Raw genomic sequence first — 14,100 nt, 5'->3', positions numbered from 1 at the left:
GGGCGTTCGTTTTATTGCAGACTGGTCCTGATGGCCGAGGCAGACTCGAACTCGGATTGGACTAGGCCTCTGGCTTGGCTTGGACGTCCTTGCTGGCCTCCTAAGGTGGTGGCCAAGGAGGAGGACGTCCAAGGGCTTTCTTGGTGGGTTCTCCAAGTCCTTGGGGTGTGCTCCCACTTGGGTCAGGGTCCCAAGGATGAATAATAAGCCCATAACGACAGTATAGCTCCCAGCAGAAACAGCGACAGAATATATTAGTGATTTGGAGGCCTTGCCGATGTGATATTGAGATGGAACCAGATCTATTTGAAATATTATCAAACAAGCTTTCCATCAAGTGCTCATTCACCTCGATCGCACTCTGGATGGATGAGTTATGGCCTTCCCAATGAGGCACTGTCGAGCTGCCGACGAACCGAAAGTTTAACTTTGATGAACTTCCATTATGAAACACATTTGAACCTACAATCAAATAGTGACATGTACATGTGGAATCAAGTGAATTATAACCAAAGCCACTATGCAAATATAGGAACGAGCGCACCTTATAATCATTGTTCGTATCCGAAGGTGCCATGTCCTCATCATCCTCCCCTTCTTGACAACAAACCATCCTCGGTTTGAGCTTAGCTGGTGGACAAGTTATCGGTAGTACCCAACATTGCTCCCCTTCTTGAAATTTAACATGTTTCTTTATAACAAAACTAGGGGAACTTGACATGATAAGATTATAGCAATTGCAATCCTTTGGTTGATCATACTTTTGCACAATATAAGGAGATTTCAGATTTGAACAAATATAGACACGATGCACCATATACTCTCCTTTACAATTATATTTTCCAATAAAATGATATGTATGTCTAGAGAACCATGGCAAATCAGCATATGCATAAAGTTTCTCCTCTAAAGAACTAAGATTACACGGAACATCAAATTCAATGTAACCCAAAGTATTTAAAGAAGACAACAATTTTAGCTCATCAACATCACTAGAATTATGAATAACAAGTCTATTTTCAGCACAAGTGCTCATTTTTAGCACACATATAGCGTGATCATTCTTCAATGATTGCATGGGTATAATATAAATATCATCATGCAAGTCATCTTTGTCACAAGAAACATCAAGCAAATCATCTTGTGACAAAGGTAAATCAAGCGAATGCTCCACTAAAATTTGCTCTATCATAGCATGATTGGTGGAAAAATTCAGCACATCAAGAGAACTCTCACCTTCTGTGAGTTTAGCATCAAGGGCATTACCTTTGCTCTCATGTTCAGTAGGGGTAATAGTTGATGGTTCTGAATTTTCACATGAGACTGTGAGCTTTTCATTTTCTATCACATCATCCTTGCTCTTTTCTACATTGTCCTGCAAAAGGTTAGGCATAGTAGGAGGAATAACAACAGACTCTTCCTCTAAATGGTGCACCTCATCATATGAAGTCAAAATAGGAGGTGGATTAACAAAGATTTCTCGCATAAGAAGTTTCATATCATTTCAAGTTTGAGGCTTATCAGAAGGATCTAAAGACTCCCACCAAGATAAAGCAGAATGTCGCAAAACACTAACTGCATTTTTTACCTTCCTCCTTGGACACATAAGGCGAGTAGCAAATATGTTATCGATAGCAATTTCCCACTCCATGTACTCATCAGCACCTATACCATCATAAGTCGGTGGATACGAACAACCTGTCATTGTAAATACAAAAACAAGGAACAAACAGTGAAGGTTATCCCTAATAATCCTACTACGCAGGTGGAGTGGTGCTGCCTCTCAAGATCACAGCAAAAGGAAACACCTTATCAAGCTCTTATAAGGTTCTTACCAACACAAAGCAGTGGACGGTACAACCGGTGGCTGGTACGTGATACCTGTGAGGGTGTAACACCAAGATTGCAAGGGTCTTTTTCTGTATCGATCTGAAGTATATGTGGAGCTTGGGAGACATGCAAAAGAACAAATATATATATGTGGCACACAAGTCAGTAACAGACAGCAATATTGAATAAATGTCCAGAGCACTTGTCCTAGTTGCTGGCCTATACGTATTCCTATCACCAGTTGTGATAAACAAGAGAGGAAACAAGGATGAAAGGAAACAAGTATTAAAGGTAGCAACGGATATGAACAAGGCAAAGGTACCACAAACAATAGAGCTATTGAGTGTTCCTTATGTGCTCCTTTTCGATATTTTCTATTCTCTTTTACTATTTTTTTCTTTTATTTTTTTGTCCAATCTTTTTTTCTTGCTTTTGCTCTTTTGATATTTTTTTCTCATCAAGGAGCACACAAGAATAAACCACAAAAAATTTGAGCTCAATTGAATAAAAGATGTGGCCTATAGAAAATTAGGACTGTGCTCTAAAAAGTATACAAAAACTTGTGGGCCCAGAAACTCAATTTTTCTAATCGAATTTTGCAAATCTAATTTTTGCGAACCCAGCATAGCTGGGATGAAATAGATCTAAAATTTTCTGGCGTTCTCCGTAGATATAAAATTTTCCCCGTTTCGAGTTCGGATGCAAAAGTTATGACTGTTTTAAGGAAGCTACTCGAATAAGGATTTTAGTGGACACAAGATGCAAACCGATGGTGATACGGAATAGCGGCGGATGAAGGGATCAACACAAACTAGAAAAGAACACAATCTAAACCAGCAACAAGACTTTGACCTAGGACACAAACTCAACAACAGAATCTGAAACTGAAATATGCAAAGGCTATGGCACGGAAGGTTCTAGGATAGGAAATAAAAGTATGGCACTGGACTATAGGACGAATGCGAAACTCTCAAACTAGGGAATAAAAGTGAACCTGACGGTATACCTTAGCTCTGATACCACTTAATGGAGACGAGGGTCCCGATCTTCCGTCAGGTTCAAGGTAAACAACGATTTGTTCGGAGAGCGACACACCGATCCGGCTTCAGATCACAAAGATCGAACCCTGCAACCTTAGCACCACGTCTCCTCTGGTTATCAACCGTGTCACAATCCGGTTGACATCACCAAAAAGGCTAATCCCTGCTGCGAATCGAAGAACACAAGCAAGAACAAGATAAAACACAACTCAATTAAAGTGACAATTGCAGATGAATGATTAAGCACTCGAAGTTGGGGTCTTGCAAACCGATAACGGCAACTGTTCAATGATAGATTGATCTAAAACAAAACCCAAACCCTAAAGTAGGTGGTGGCTACTGATTATATAGCCTAAGGGACGTCCAAGGATCCCTCTTCACGTCCTAAAGGTGTCCCAACACGTTACAAGGCCCAACGGCCCAAAAGAAGGTATTGCAGCACCCTGACAGATTCTAGACATTGACTTGTTTTGATGATTCCTGTTGATTCCGAACAGCTTTTGATGTGAAACCACTTGGATTGGCTTCCTTATCAAATTATCTTTCCATCCATATGTGGATCATCGAAAACGGAGCTCGGATGCGTCCTGGGCGTCCGTTTTATTGCAGACTGGTCCTGATGACCGAGGCAGACTCGAACTCGGATTGGACTGGGCCTCTGGCTTGGCTTGGACGTCCTTGCTGGCCTCCTAAGGTGGTGGCCAAGGAGGAGGACGTCCAAGGGCTTTCTTGGTGGGTTCTCCAAGTCCTTGGGGTGTGCTCCCACTTGGGTCAGGGTCTCAAGGATGAATAACAAGCCCATAACGACAGTGTAGCTCCCAGCAGAAACAGCGACAGAATATATTAGCGATTTGGAGGCCTTGTCGACGTGATATTGAGATGGAACTAGATCTATTTGAAATATTATCAAACAAGCTTTCCATCAAGTGCTCTTTGACCTCGATCGCACTCTGGATGGATGAGTTATGGCCTTCCCAATGAGGCACTGTCGGGCTGCCGACGAACCGAAAGTTAAACTTTGATAAACTTCCATTATGAAACACATTTGAACCTACAATCAAATAGTGACATGTACATGTAAAACCAAGTGAATTATAACCAAAGCCACTATGCAAATATAGGAACGAGCGTACCTTATAATCATTGTTCGTATCCGAATGTGCTATGTCCTCATCAGCCACGGACGTGGGGGCGCTGGGTGAAGCTGAAGACGACAGTTGCACTTGCACGGCGTGCCGTTCAGCGCCAGCCCGGCGGGCCCGAAGCTGGATCCTACGTTCTGGTACCCGCTCCCGTTGGCCGACGATCCCTGCCACGAACCGCCGCCGTCGCTGGCGATGCTAGAGGATTATTCCGCCTCGCCGGAGGAAGGAGGCTCCGTCGTGGTCGTCCCTGACAACGCGTTTAATAGTTTCGTTCCGACAGGGAACTACGGGTTCGCCGAGTTTGTCACGGATGACGCAACCGATCGTCCCTCCACCGTGCTGGAGCTGAACCAGCCTTGCCCTTCGGAGTTCCCGGACGACATTGCAGGGGACGTCGACGAGCGCCCCGGCCGGGAGACGGCGGAGCAGCGTCACCAGTCCGCGACACCGTACACCTTCATTTAGTGAGGCCGCGCCCAAGATGTCGGAGCACCGTCGTCCTCATCTCCTGGTGTCACGCAGTTTCTGTAGAACCCGTCTCTACGTCATGTTTGAAGCTATAAACGGCAGCATTCCCTTCCGCCGTGGTGTTCGATGATATCAATCTTCCTTTTCATATCTACTCTAGCAGTAGCAACTAGCATTGTTATCGGTAGCGCTTACTTCGTTGGATTAGTGCTTTGGTTTGCTGATCCTAATCAAGAATCGCAGCTTTTAATTTTTGCCACCGTGACATATCATGACATATATTAAGGGGCAGTTTGGATGCCTTTATTTTGGAGAAATTGAAATCTACTTAATGCAATAGGCTATTTGGCTTGTAATTTGACATTTCATAACTTTTCTAAGCTCACAAATAAACCTACCTCAAATTCATAGGATGGAAGATGGAAATAAATTCTATAAATCACCATGCTATAATTCTACTCTCCAACTTATAGCACACTCTTCAACTCACTTCTCTACAATAGAAATGCAACATATAAGTATGTCCCTGGTATGTCTAACAATAAATATACAAATATATTTCATATATCTATGCCTAAATTGTAATTATTAGAATAAATTCAATTCCAATGATCCAAACGGAGCCCTAAGAGAAATGTTATACAACACTCAAGTGTTGTAACACTCGATTCTTCTCTCTCTTCTCTTCCTCTCCCTCTCTTCTTCTCATCTCCAGTGGGCTTCGAAGAATTTTTTTGGAGGTAGGCATGCCAGGCGGCGGGATGGGAGAGATGGCAGCGAGGCAGAGGTGGGGGTGATGCCACCGGAGCGGGCGGTGGAGGAGGCGGCCAAGCCAGGTTGGAGAGGGGGTGACCATGACCATGATGGCGGCGAGGGGAGAGGAGGTCGCCGCGGGTGCGGTAAGGTCTTGCTGGAGCTCCACGGCCGTGGAGCTCCGGTGAGACCCTACCGTGCCATGGCGTGACGGCGGCGCATCGGGGAGGAAGAAGATATAAAGAAAAAAAATCAGGTGTCGAGAGAGGAGCATAAAACGCTTGAGTGTTGCATAGCCGGATCCATTATTAATCGTTACTTACTCAATTTCTTGACTGCTCGTGAAAAACTGTGTGGTATGTAGTACTTCCACGTGGTTTCACACCTGATTTTCGTTAAAGTCCATATATGTCTTGTACTCAAACTTGTCCAGATATATCATGTTATAGTGTGTCACCGTCTGTTCGAGTCTTACACGTTGTTCAAACGAGCCTGAACCCATGCCCCCACGTTGACATGGCTTGGACACGTTGCATGCGGGAGCACTGCCACTCAATTGTTTGCACTGCACACTAGCTACACTACCGGACTCAGTGGCTTTGTTGAGTATTAGGGACACCGAAAAAAACCTGAAAAAAATAGGAATTTTTTTTAATCGGTGGAGGCCCCCGCCGGCCAGCGCCCGTCCATCTCCGGTATTTTTTCGCGAGGCCGGCGGGATTCAAACCGATGACCTCTCCCTCACGCGTCCCCTCCTCTAACCAGGGCACCACACTGCCACCTATGTCTAGATTCCGTTTTGGTTCCCCATATATTATACTAAACCGAGTGTAAATTACTTGTTTGAGGCCCTAAACGAATTCAAATAAAAAAGTTGTAAACTACAAAGTTTCATAACTTTTCAAGATCTACACTTTTAGTTTAGGAAGTTTTTCTATCCGAGGTCGTTTACACAATTTGAATTTCAAAATTTTGAAATTCAAACGCAGTTTTGCACGACAAGATGATCTCAAATCAAAAAGTTGCCAACTACAATGTTTCATAACTTTTCGAGATCTACAGAGTTTATTTTGGTTGTTTTTCCATCCGAGGTCGTTTGAAAAGTTTGAATTTTAAATTTTTGAAATTCAAACACAGTTTTTCATAACAAGATGATTTCAAATCAAAAAGTTGCCAATTACAAAGTTTCATAACTTTTCGAGATCTACAAAGTTTATTTTGGTTGTTTGGTCATCTGTTCATCCGACATGGTCGTTCTAACATTGTTCACAAATCTTATATATCTCTCTCTCGTAGTTTCATAAAGGGACAATTGGCCACGGGACATGCCAAATGAGCACCGACGGCTGGTGGACACCCCAAATCCGCAAAGTTGCTGCTGGACACTGTGTTTCCACTTTGAATTGCCAGAAGACACCTCGCCCGGTTTCAGCCAAGAAAGGTGATGATTTGCCCAAATTGCCCTTGGCCCAACTGGTCAGCCCATTCTTCTTCCTCCCCCTTTCTTTCTCTATGCCGGCCGCCGGCCTCCCGCCGTTGAAGGAGAAACGGAGGAGAGGGCGCCGGCAGCAAGGCGAGCTCCGCGCGGACGCGTCATGAATTTGGGGCAAAGGAGGCGCCAGAGCCCGCTGTTCCCGGCCAGAGGAGGCTTCCCGGCCGCGGTGGCGCACACATGCGCCCATGAGGCCATGGCGGAGCCGCAGCTCGCACGCGCGCCCATGAGGCCGCAGCGGAGCTGCTGCTCGCGCGCGCCGGCGAGGCCATGGCGGAGCCGCAGCTCGCACGCGTGCCCATGAGGCCGTGCGGACCGGCTGCTCGCCCGTGCCGGCGAGGCCGCGGCGGAGCTGCTGCTCGCGTGCCTGCCCGCGAGGCCACGGCGGAGCTGCTGCTCGTGCGCCCGCGAGGACGCGGCGGAGCTGCTACTCGTGCGCGTGCCCGCGAGGCCGCGACGGACCGGCTGGTCGCGCGCGCCGGCGAGGCCGTGGCGGAGCGGCTGCTCGCGTGCGCCCGCGAGGCCACGGCGGAGCTGCTGCTCGCGAGCGCCGCCATGCGTGGCCAGCTCAACGGCGGCGCGCGGCGCGGCCAGTTCGGGAGCGGCCAGCATGCTCCCGCAGAGCTGCTCGGCTCGGCTGGAGGTGGTCCGGCGGCCACAGGCACTGGCGGCTGCGACCGCGTCCTCGCCGCGACGTGCTAGCACCGGCGGCGGCGACCGGGGAGGAGAGGCGCGGGAGCTGCGATGCGCCGATAGGGAGGCACGCTGCGGTCGTGCGGAGGAAGGGCGCAGCAGCGGGGCGACGGCGTGAGCTCGACGGCCGGCGGCAGCGAGGGTGGGTTCGTCTGGGAGGCTGACGAGGACCGCGCGCGGCGGATGGAATGGACTGACCAGTTGGGCCAAGGGCAATTTGGGCAAATCATCACTTTTCTTGGCTGAAACCAGGGCGCGGTGTCTTCTGGCAATTCAAAGTGGAAACACAGTGTCCAGCAGCAACTTTGCTGATTTGGGGTGTCCACCAGCCGTCGGTGCTCATTTGGCATGTCCCGTGGCCAATTGTCCCTTTCATAAACTACAAGAGAGATATGTTAGATTTATGAACAAATTTACTTTCATTTTGTCATATGAAGAAAAGACCAAAACAAACATTGTACATCTTGAAGAGTTATACAACTTTGTAGTTGAAAACTTTTTCATTTGAATTAATTTACTCCTTCAAAATGTGCTTTGAAATTTTCTTTGTCTAGTGTAAAAAAACACTCGGCAAAGAGCTTCTTTGCCGAGTGTAAAAAAAAAACACTCGCAAAGAAGCTTCTTTGCCAAGTGTCAAAAAAAACACTCGGCAAAGAGCTTCTTTGCCGAGTGTTTTTTTTTTTTTTTGCCGAGTGCCCGAAAAAAAAACACTTGGCAATCCACTTGGCACTCGGCAAAGAGCCGGTCTCCGATTGTGCTAGTAGAATCTATTTTTAGAGGCACCTTTTTCGGTAGGGATGGTTCTATTAAATCTGTCTCTAAAAATAGTTTTAGTCTACCACTCCTGTAGAAATTGATTTTAAACGTGGATGAAATTTCCGGCCATCTTTAGAAATGCTAGCTATTTTTAGAGGCCACTGGCAAGTCAAATCATCTCTAGAAATGTCATTTGTAGGGTGCTTAACAGACGCCACTAGAAATGAAGGCATGCAGTTGGGAATTTCAGCCCTCTCTAGAAACAGATTTCTAGAGGCAATTAACAATTTGGTCCGCCACTAAAATTAGGTGCTATACAATAAAATTTATATATTTTTCAAATCAAGTCAAATGAAGACAAATTTTATATTAAATTTGTAGTACTTGAGGAGATCTGTATCTTTAAAGTTGAAGACTGTTCCATTAAATCATTTAAGGCCCAAAAATAAGTTTTATTTTTTTCAAATTTCAAATATAATATTTTAAAATTTTCAAATTACCTTGAATATAGAAATGACCTAAACCAAAGCTACAGTACTCAAGACGTGGAGCTTTGTAGTTGACTACTTTTTGGTTTGAAACCATTTAGTGTCTAGGAATTTTGTTTTAAGTTTTTAGATTTTGATATTTTTTGAATTTTTAAGTACCTCGAACGAAGAAATGACCTAAACCAAAGTTATAGTACTCAAGAAGATATGTAACATTTTAGTTGATGACCTTTTCATTTGAAGTCATTTGGCCTAGAAATTCTAGTTTAAAATTGATGATTTTGTAATTCATATTTTTCTTGATTTATTCAAATGGCCTAAGATCAGTGACGAAGCCAGCGGTGGGGCTAGGGGGCTCTAGCCCCCCTATCGATCCTGAGCACGTGGAGCCCCCCTAAGCTCTCTCTTAAAATTTTATGCATATATATATTAGGTAGGAGAGGCTAAGGTTAAGAAAAGATAAAAAAAACTCTATTCTTTTGTTCAGCCTCTCCTAAATTTTTTTCTGGCTTCGTCACTGCCTAAGATGAAGACGGCTATATCAAAGCTGTAGTACTTGAAGAGATATAAAACCTTCTAGTTTAAATAGTTTTATTTGAGTTTAGGATCTCAAATATGTATTATAATATTCAGTATAGTGTATATACAAGGAATGTATGAGTCACTAGGTCAGCAGTGACCTTAAGTCACAGTCCTAAGAAAAGCATTGTCCGAGCTCGTGGCTGCACACGTGTATTTCGTATGAACCGCGTGACTTATCACTTATGACTTGCCACGCGGAGTTTGCTGGAGGCCTTTTCTTGGGTTGAATTTTTTTTTTCTATTTTTCAGCCCGATTTACAAACTTTGGAAAACAATTTCTAGAGGGCTGCCTCTAGAAATCAATTTCTAGACTAGAGGTAGAGATTGATTTTTTTGAGACGGCTAAATAGATGGGGGGGGGGGGGGGGGGGAAAAGGTAATGAGATGCACTGGAGTCAGGACTCCTCTAACAATAATCAGGCATCAAACAGAAGTACATCTCCTCAGTGCGTCAAAGGCAACAAACAGAATAGGCTGCATAAACATAGCGCTGATTCGTCTGAACATTTACATACAGCCACTTCAATTGCGCAAACACATCGCTTCTCGGAAGCCTCGTAGGCAGAAGCAAGATAGATAAGAGCAGGAAAACCCAAAAGGTCGGTTCTTTGATGATCCCTTCCAAGAGAGTAGGCAAAAGAAAAGGAAGAAACCAGAAAGAAAGGTGATACAAGCTCAGAAGACATTTTCTTCCTCACAGCACATCAACATCACTGGAAGTGTCTAAGAGGTAAACACTCAACACTCAGTTACCGTCCTCTTCCGGCCTGATGCTGTTAGCTGCAAGGGGAATGTGAGGTCATCAGCAATCTGAAGGCAGTCAAGGTAATGGAAGATATGGTCAGTGAGTTAGAGATACTGACAGATGAAGAGAGGTCAGATGTCTTCAGAACTCGCAGCCTCTTCACCGAAGAAACAAACATCCTGCAGGTATCGGCTATCATACTAGTAAGTCTGTTTTGCAGTAAACAAACCTATAACTGAAAGTGACAAAAATTCAACTTTAGGCAGCATTGTCTGTACAAAATAGGTATGCAAGAATTTGGAATCTAGTCGATCAGATCGGCAATATAAACCTCGTTACTGTCCTGTTGTACTAGTCTGAAATTATAAATGGTAGCTTATAGGCACTTCTATCAGATTTTAACACATCTATATTGTTTATTATCCCTACACACAGTTTGATGTATCGCTCAAATGCTGACAAGGAGGAACACTTACCCCCAGGGGACATCACCAACCAGCACCCTATCACCTTCATAATCCTCATAAACCAGAGTGTATTCCCCAGTTCCATCTAGTAAACCCGATATTGCCACCTCTTCCTGTGAACACTCCTTCGTGCCGGCATCCAGAGGGTCTCGTTGTGCTACACATAGAAATATAAGAATTCAGCAAATTGCATCAGACACAGACCAAACAACTTGACCATTCAATAAAACTACTAAAAGTTACTTAGCACAGAAACAACTTTATGGTTTCTTGGTTAAGTACAAGGGGAAAGTCTGAACATATACTTACCATAAATAAAGTTATAATAAATAAAGGTCAACAACAAAGGTTCATAGTACCTGCAAGAAGCCTCCGGAATAACTTGTCAACAGACAGAGACAGCTCGTCGTAACTGCCAAGGGCATTCAGATCGATTTTTCTACCAATAGGGATGCCATCCATGTTAATCTTTACAAATGGAGCTCTTTTTGTAGTCTGTTCAGGTTTGTCTGCTTTCTTCCCATTCTGATGTTCAAGGGATGCTTTGCTAGAGGTAGCCAGATTTCTTCTGAATGCACGAACCGGAGGCCACCCAATAACCGGGGTATTTGGAGACCTGAAGTTGGACCATGAAACGGCGAGACATGAGAATGAAGCAGAGTAGTTAATTATTGGACAAAGAACTACAATTGGCAGACACAGAAGTTCCTGCTAGTGAATGCATATACAGACATGCATTATGATACGCTGATAGATGAAAAATTGTAGACCGGTTGCTTCCTGGAAATGATTCGTGTTTAGAACAGATACTAAGGGCTCGAAATCTAAAGGTTTGTGGCGTTCTGTAACAGAAGTAACATATACCCGTTTATTACCATTATTTTCCTTTTCCAAACTGAATTAGCTAGAGACAGAGCTCCTGTTGGCATTCTGTTGGAAATGATTCATGGTCTTAGGTTTTTCAGGCTGAATAGCTCCTAATGTACACAACCTAAACAAAGTTATGCTTGTGGGAACACAATATGGTTAACTTCTGGCCATGAACCAGAGTACTAAACAGAGAGAGGCAAGATGCCACTGCGGACTAGGGACAAATGAAAGAACAGAGCACAGGGTCAAAAACACTGCATCCCTCATAAATGGGAGGAGCTCCAGCTCCATGCATATACATGGAGCAGGAAGATGCAAACAAGCCCCTTGAATCCTGGATTGTATTGCCATGAATTGAATGAGCAGCTGCAGTGCAGTGCAGGAGATGGAGCCACCTCCCTCTTAAACTCATGCCGGGGCAGACGGGAAGAATAAAGAAATCATTGGAGGCATAAGATTTCGAACAGGACTACTATGCCAACTCTTGCTGCTAAAAAGGCTGGTAAGAAAAAGAATTCCTTGCGGAATTTGGCATGTGAGGTGTCATGATTGATTCCCACCTTTGCCTTGCCTGGGAGGCGTTGTTGGTGGATGCAAGCCGGGCATTCTCTGTAGCCGCTGCTGGGGACCCCTTTGCCTTGCCTGCACAAGAACAAGGAGAAAGAAACAAGAGGAGTACATGCTGAGAACTTTTCACTTTCATTGCAACTGACTCAAAAACAAAGGAAGAAACAAACATACACAACTTTATGCAGAACAAGATCATAGGATCAAACAGAATGAACGGAGGGTGCATTCATGGGATCTCAGTTCAATTTGCAAAGTCTCAACTGCTTAGCTCATACTACTACTATGAAATAAAAAGAATTTACTTACAACTGCTGTGTGCTATGAAAGAACAGTTGTTCACCACACAAACGTATTGTTGCAAATGTATAGGCTCCTCTATAGGTGTTGATTGAAAAATAGGAATCTCTGAAACCAGACTCTACATATTTTTTGAACTTGATCAACTCCTCTGTAAGCTAAGTTTGTGAACCAAAAAAAATATATCAAACGCGCTGTGCTCATATGTGTCAAGCGACAACTTTTCAAGAACTTTTCTGCTTGAACGCTCTTAATTATTACCTAAGAGCTTAAATTTGAGTGAGCAAAGATATCCCTGTTCGCTGATGCTGAAATTTGAATTATGCTGATGTTTATGCTGAAATGTTGTGAGATGAATCAATCACTATTCCATTACTGAAAAGTAGTTCCGAATAAGCTAAGCGAATAGGACAACGTTCTCATCGTATTTCAAGAGTTATTCGTAAGACTAGCTAGCACTCTGTTACCTAATAATGCAATGCAAGCAAATGAAGAACTAACATTTGACTGGAATGTTACTACTGAGACTAGTGAGAGCTGCAGTGTGAGAATTCCAGGTACGTTTTTTTTCCCTGTTATAAGACCATGATCCAAAGAATAAGATGGTACATGCATGGTAGCATCCATGTCCAATTGGAACCGTGCTGGGCGTACCTGGTGAGCGGGGCGAGAAAGCTGGGGCGGAGTAGCCGAGAGAGAGCATGGAGGTGTCGACGGCAGCAGCAGCAGCAGCAGCAGCAGCAGAGCGCATCTCCTTGTCTCTGGCCGACAGCATTCTCCAGGCGGCGGCGGGTGGCAGCCCAGCCCCAGCTTGCTCCTCCTCCTCCTCCTCCGGGGAGGCCGAGGCTGAGCTGAAGCGTCTCCTCGTCGTCGCCCTGGTCGCTCGGCCTCGGCTCGCCCATCCAGTTGCGAAGGGTCTTGCTGGTCTCTGGTGCGTCCCCCATCTCTGCAATCCTCCTTCCTGCGATCTCTTCTCTCCTCTTCTCTCTTCTCTGTCTCCAAGTTGGCAAGCACACTGCACGAGCGAGACGGTGTGCGCGGCTGAAGATGGTGGGCAGGGCTAGCTACTCTTATAGTACCCTGCAGTGCAGGAAGAAGGAAACAGACCAGGGGACGAAGGCAGGCAGAGTTATTACAGGAAGGACAAACAAAACAAGAGCAAGAAAAGAGAGCTTGTTAAAGAAAAAAGAAATGTGTGTGTGAAATCACTAGTGACCTCTGCTGCCTTGGTACGCCTCCAATTCCCACCTCGTGTTCTATGTTCGGACGGAATGAACAGAACAGCTAGCCAGGCCAAAGAGAAGCCAACAAAAAATGATCGAGGAGGCGGCGGCAAGCAAGCAAGCAAAGCGGCTGCTGCCGTGCGCGAATGGACTTGGGGAGCTCGCTCGCTCGCTCGTGAACCACGCACTCGCCAACGCGCAGCAGCAGCAGCTGTTGGTCGCTAGTGGAGACGGACAAGTTAGCAAGAAGACGATGGAAAGCAGGGAGCTCCGGCTCGGGAGGGAGATTCCGGTCCGCGGGGCTAGAACTAGAAACGGGAATGGAGCTCGGCACACGCCAACGCGCTGGGTGCCGGTGGTGCCGGGTGGGGTGGTCGATGATTCATTCATTCATGAGCATCTATAGCTGCCGCTGCTGTCCAGCTACTATCATCATGCAGGTCCGCACGGAGACCCTCTCTCTCCTCTGAAATGCTGAGGTAGCAGCAGCAGGCGCTTGCTAGTTAACCCTTCTCTGTTAGCAGAGGAGAAGAAAGCAATGTCGGTTAACAGCTGAGACGATTGATCAGTCACTGACGGCGATGGTAAACGGTGCTCGTACCAGTCGAAGAGAAGAGGAGGAGGAAGCGACAGGAGACGACAAGAGGGATAATTAGGCGTGCAGGCGGCCAAGATTTGCTC

General features: G+C 45.4%; 1 protein-coding gene across 1 annotated transcript; it reads right to left on the bottom strand.

Moving 5' to 3' along the window:
* Positions 1-9,721: 9,721 nt before the first annotated feature.
* LOC136463112 (auxin-responsive protein IAA7-like) lies at positions 9,722-13,822 on the bottom strand. Its single transcript, XM_066462146.1, is given in 8 exon segments — positions 9,722-10,027; positions 10,111-10,171; positions 10,469-10,616; positions 10,819-11,075; positions 11,890-11,971; positions 12,851-13,007; positions 13,009-13,276; positions 13,413-13,822. Coding segments are annotated over 7 exon segments (879 nt in total). The 5' UTR covers positions 13,141-13,276; positions 13,413-13,822; the 3' UTR covers positions 9,722-9,985.
* Between the last annotated feature and the right edge of the window lie 278 nt (positions 13,823-14,100).

This window comes from Miscanthus floridulus, chromosome 7, assembly GCF_019320115.1.
Source record: "Miscanthus floridulus cultivar M001 chromosome 7, ASM1932011v1, whole genome shotgun sequence".
NCBI classification, from domain to species: domain Eukaryota; kingdom Viridiplantae; phylum Streptophyta; class Magnoliopsida; order Poales; family Poaceae; genus Miscanthus; species Miscanthus floridulus.
The sequence above is the reverse complement of the archived record's forward strand: the minus strand, read 5'-3'. Positions and strand labels throughout refer to the sequence as shown.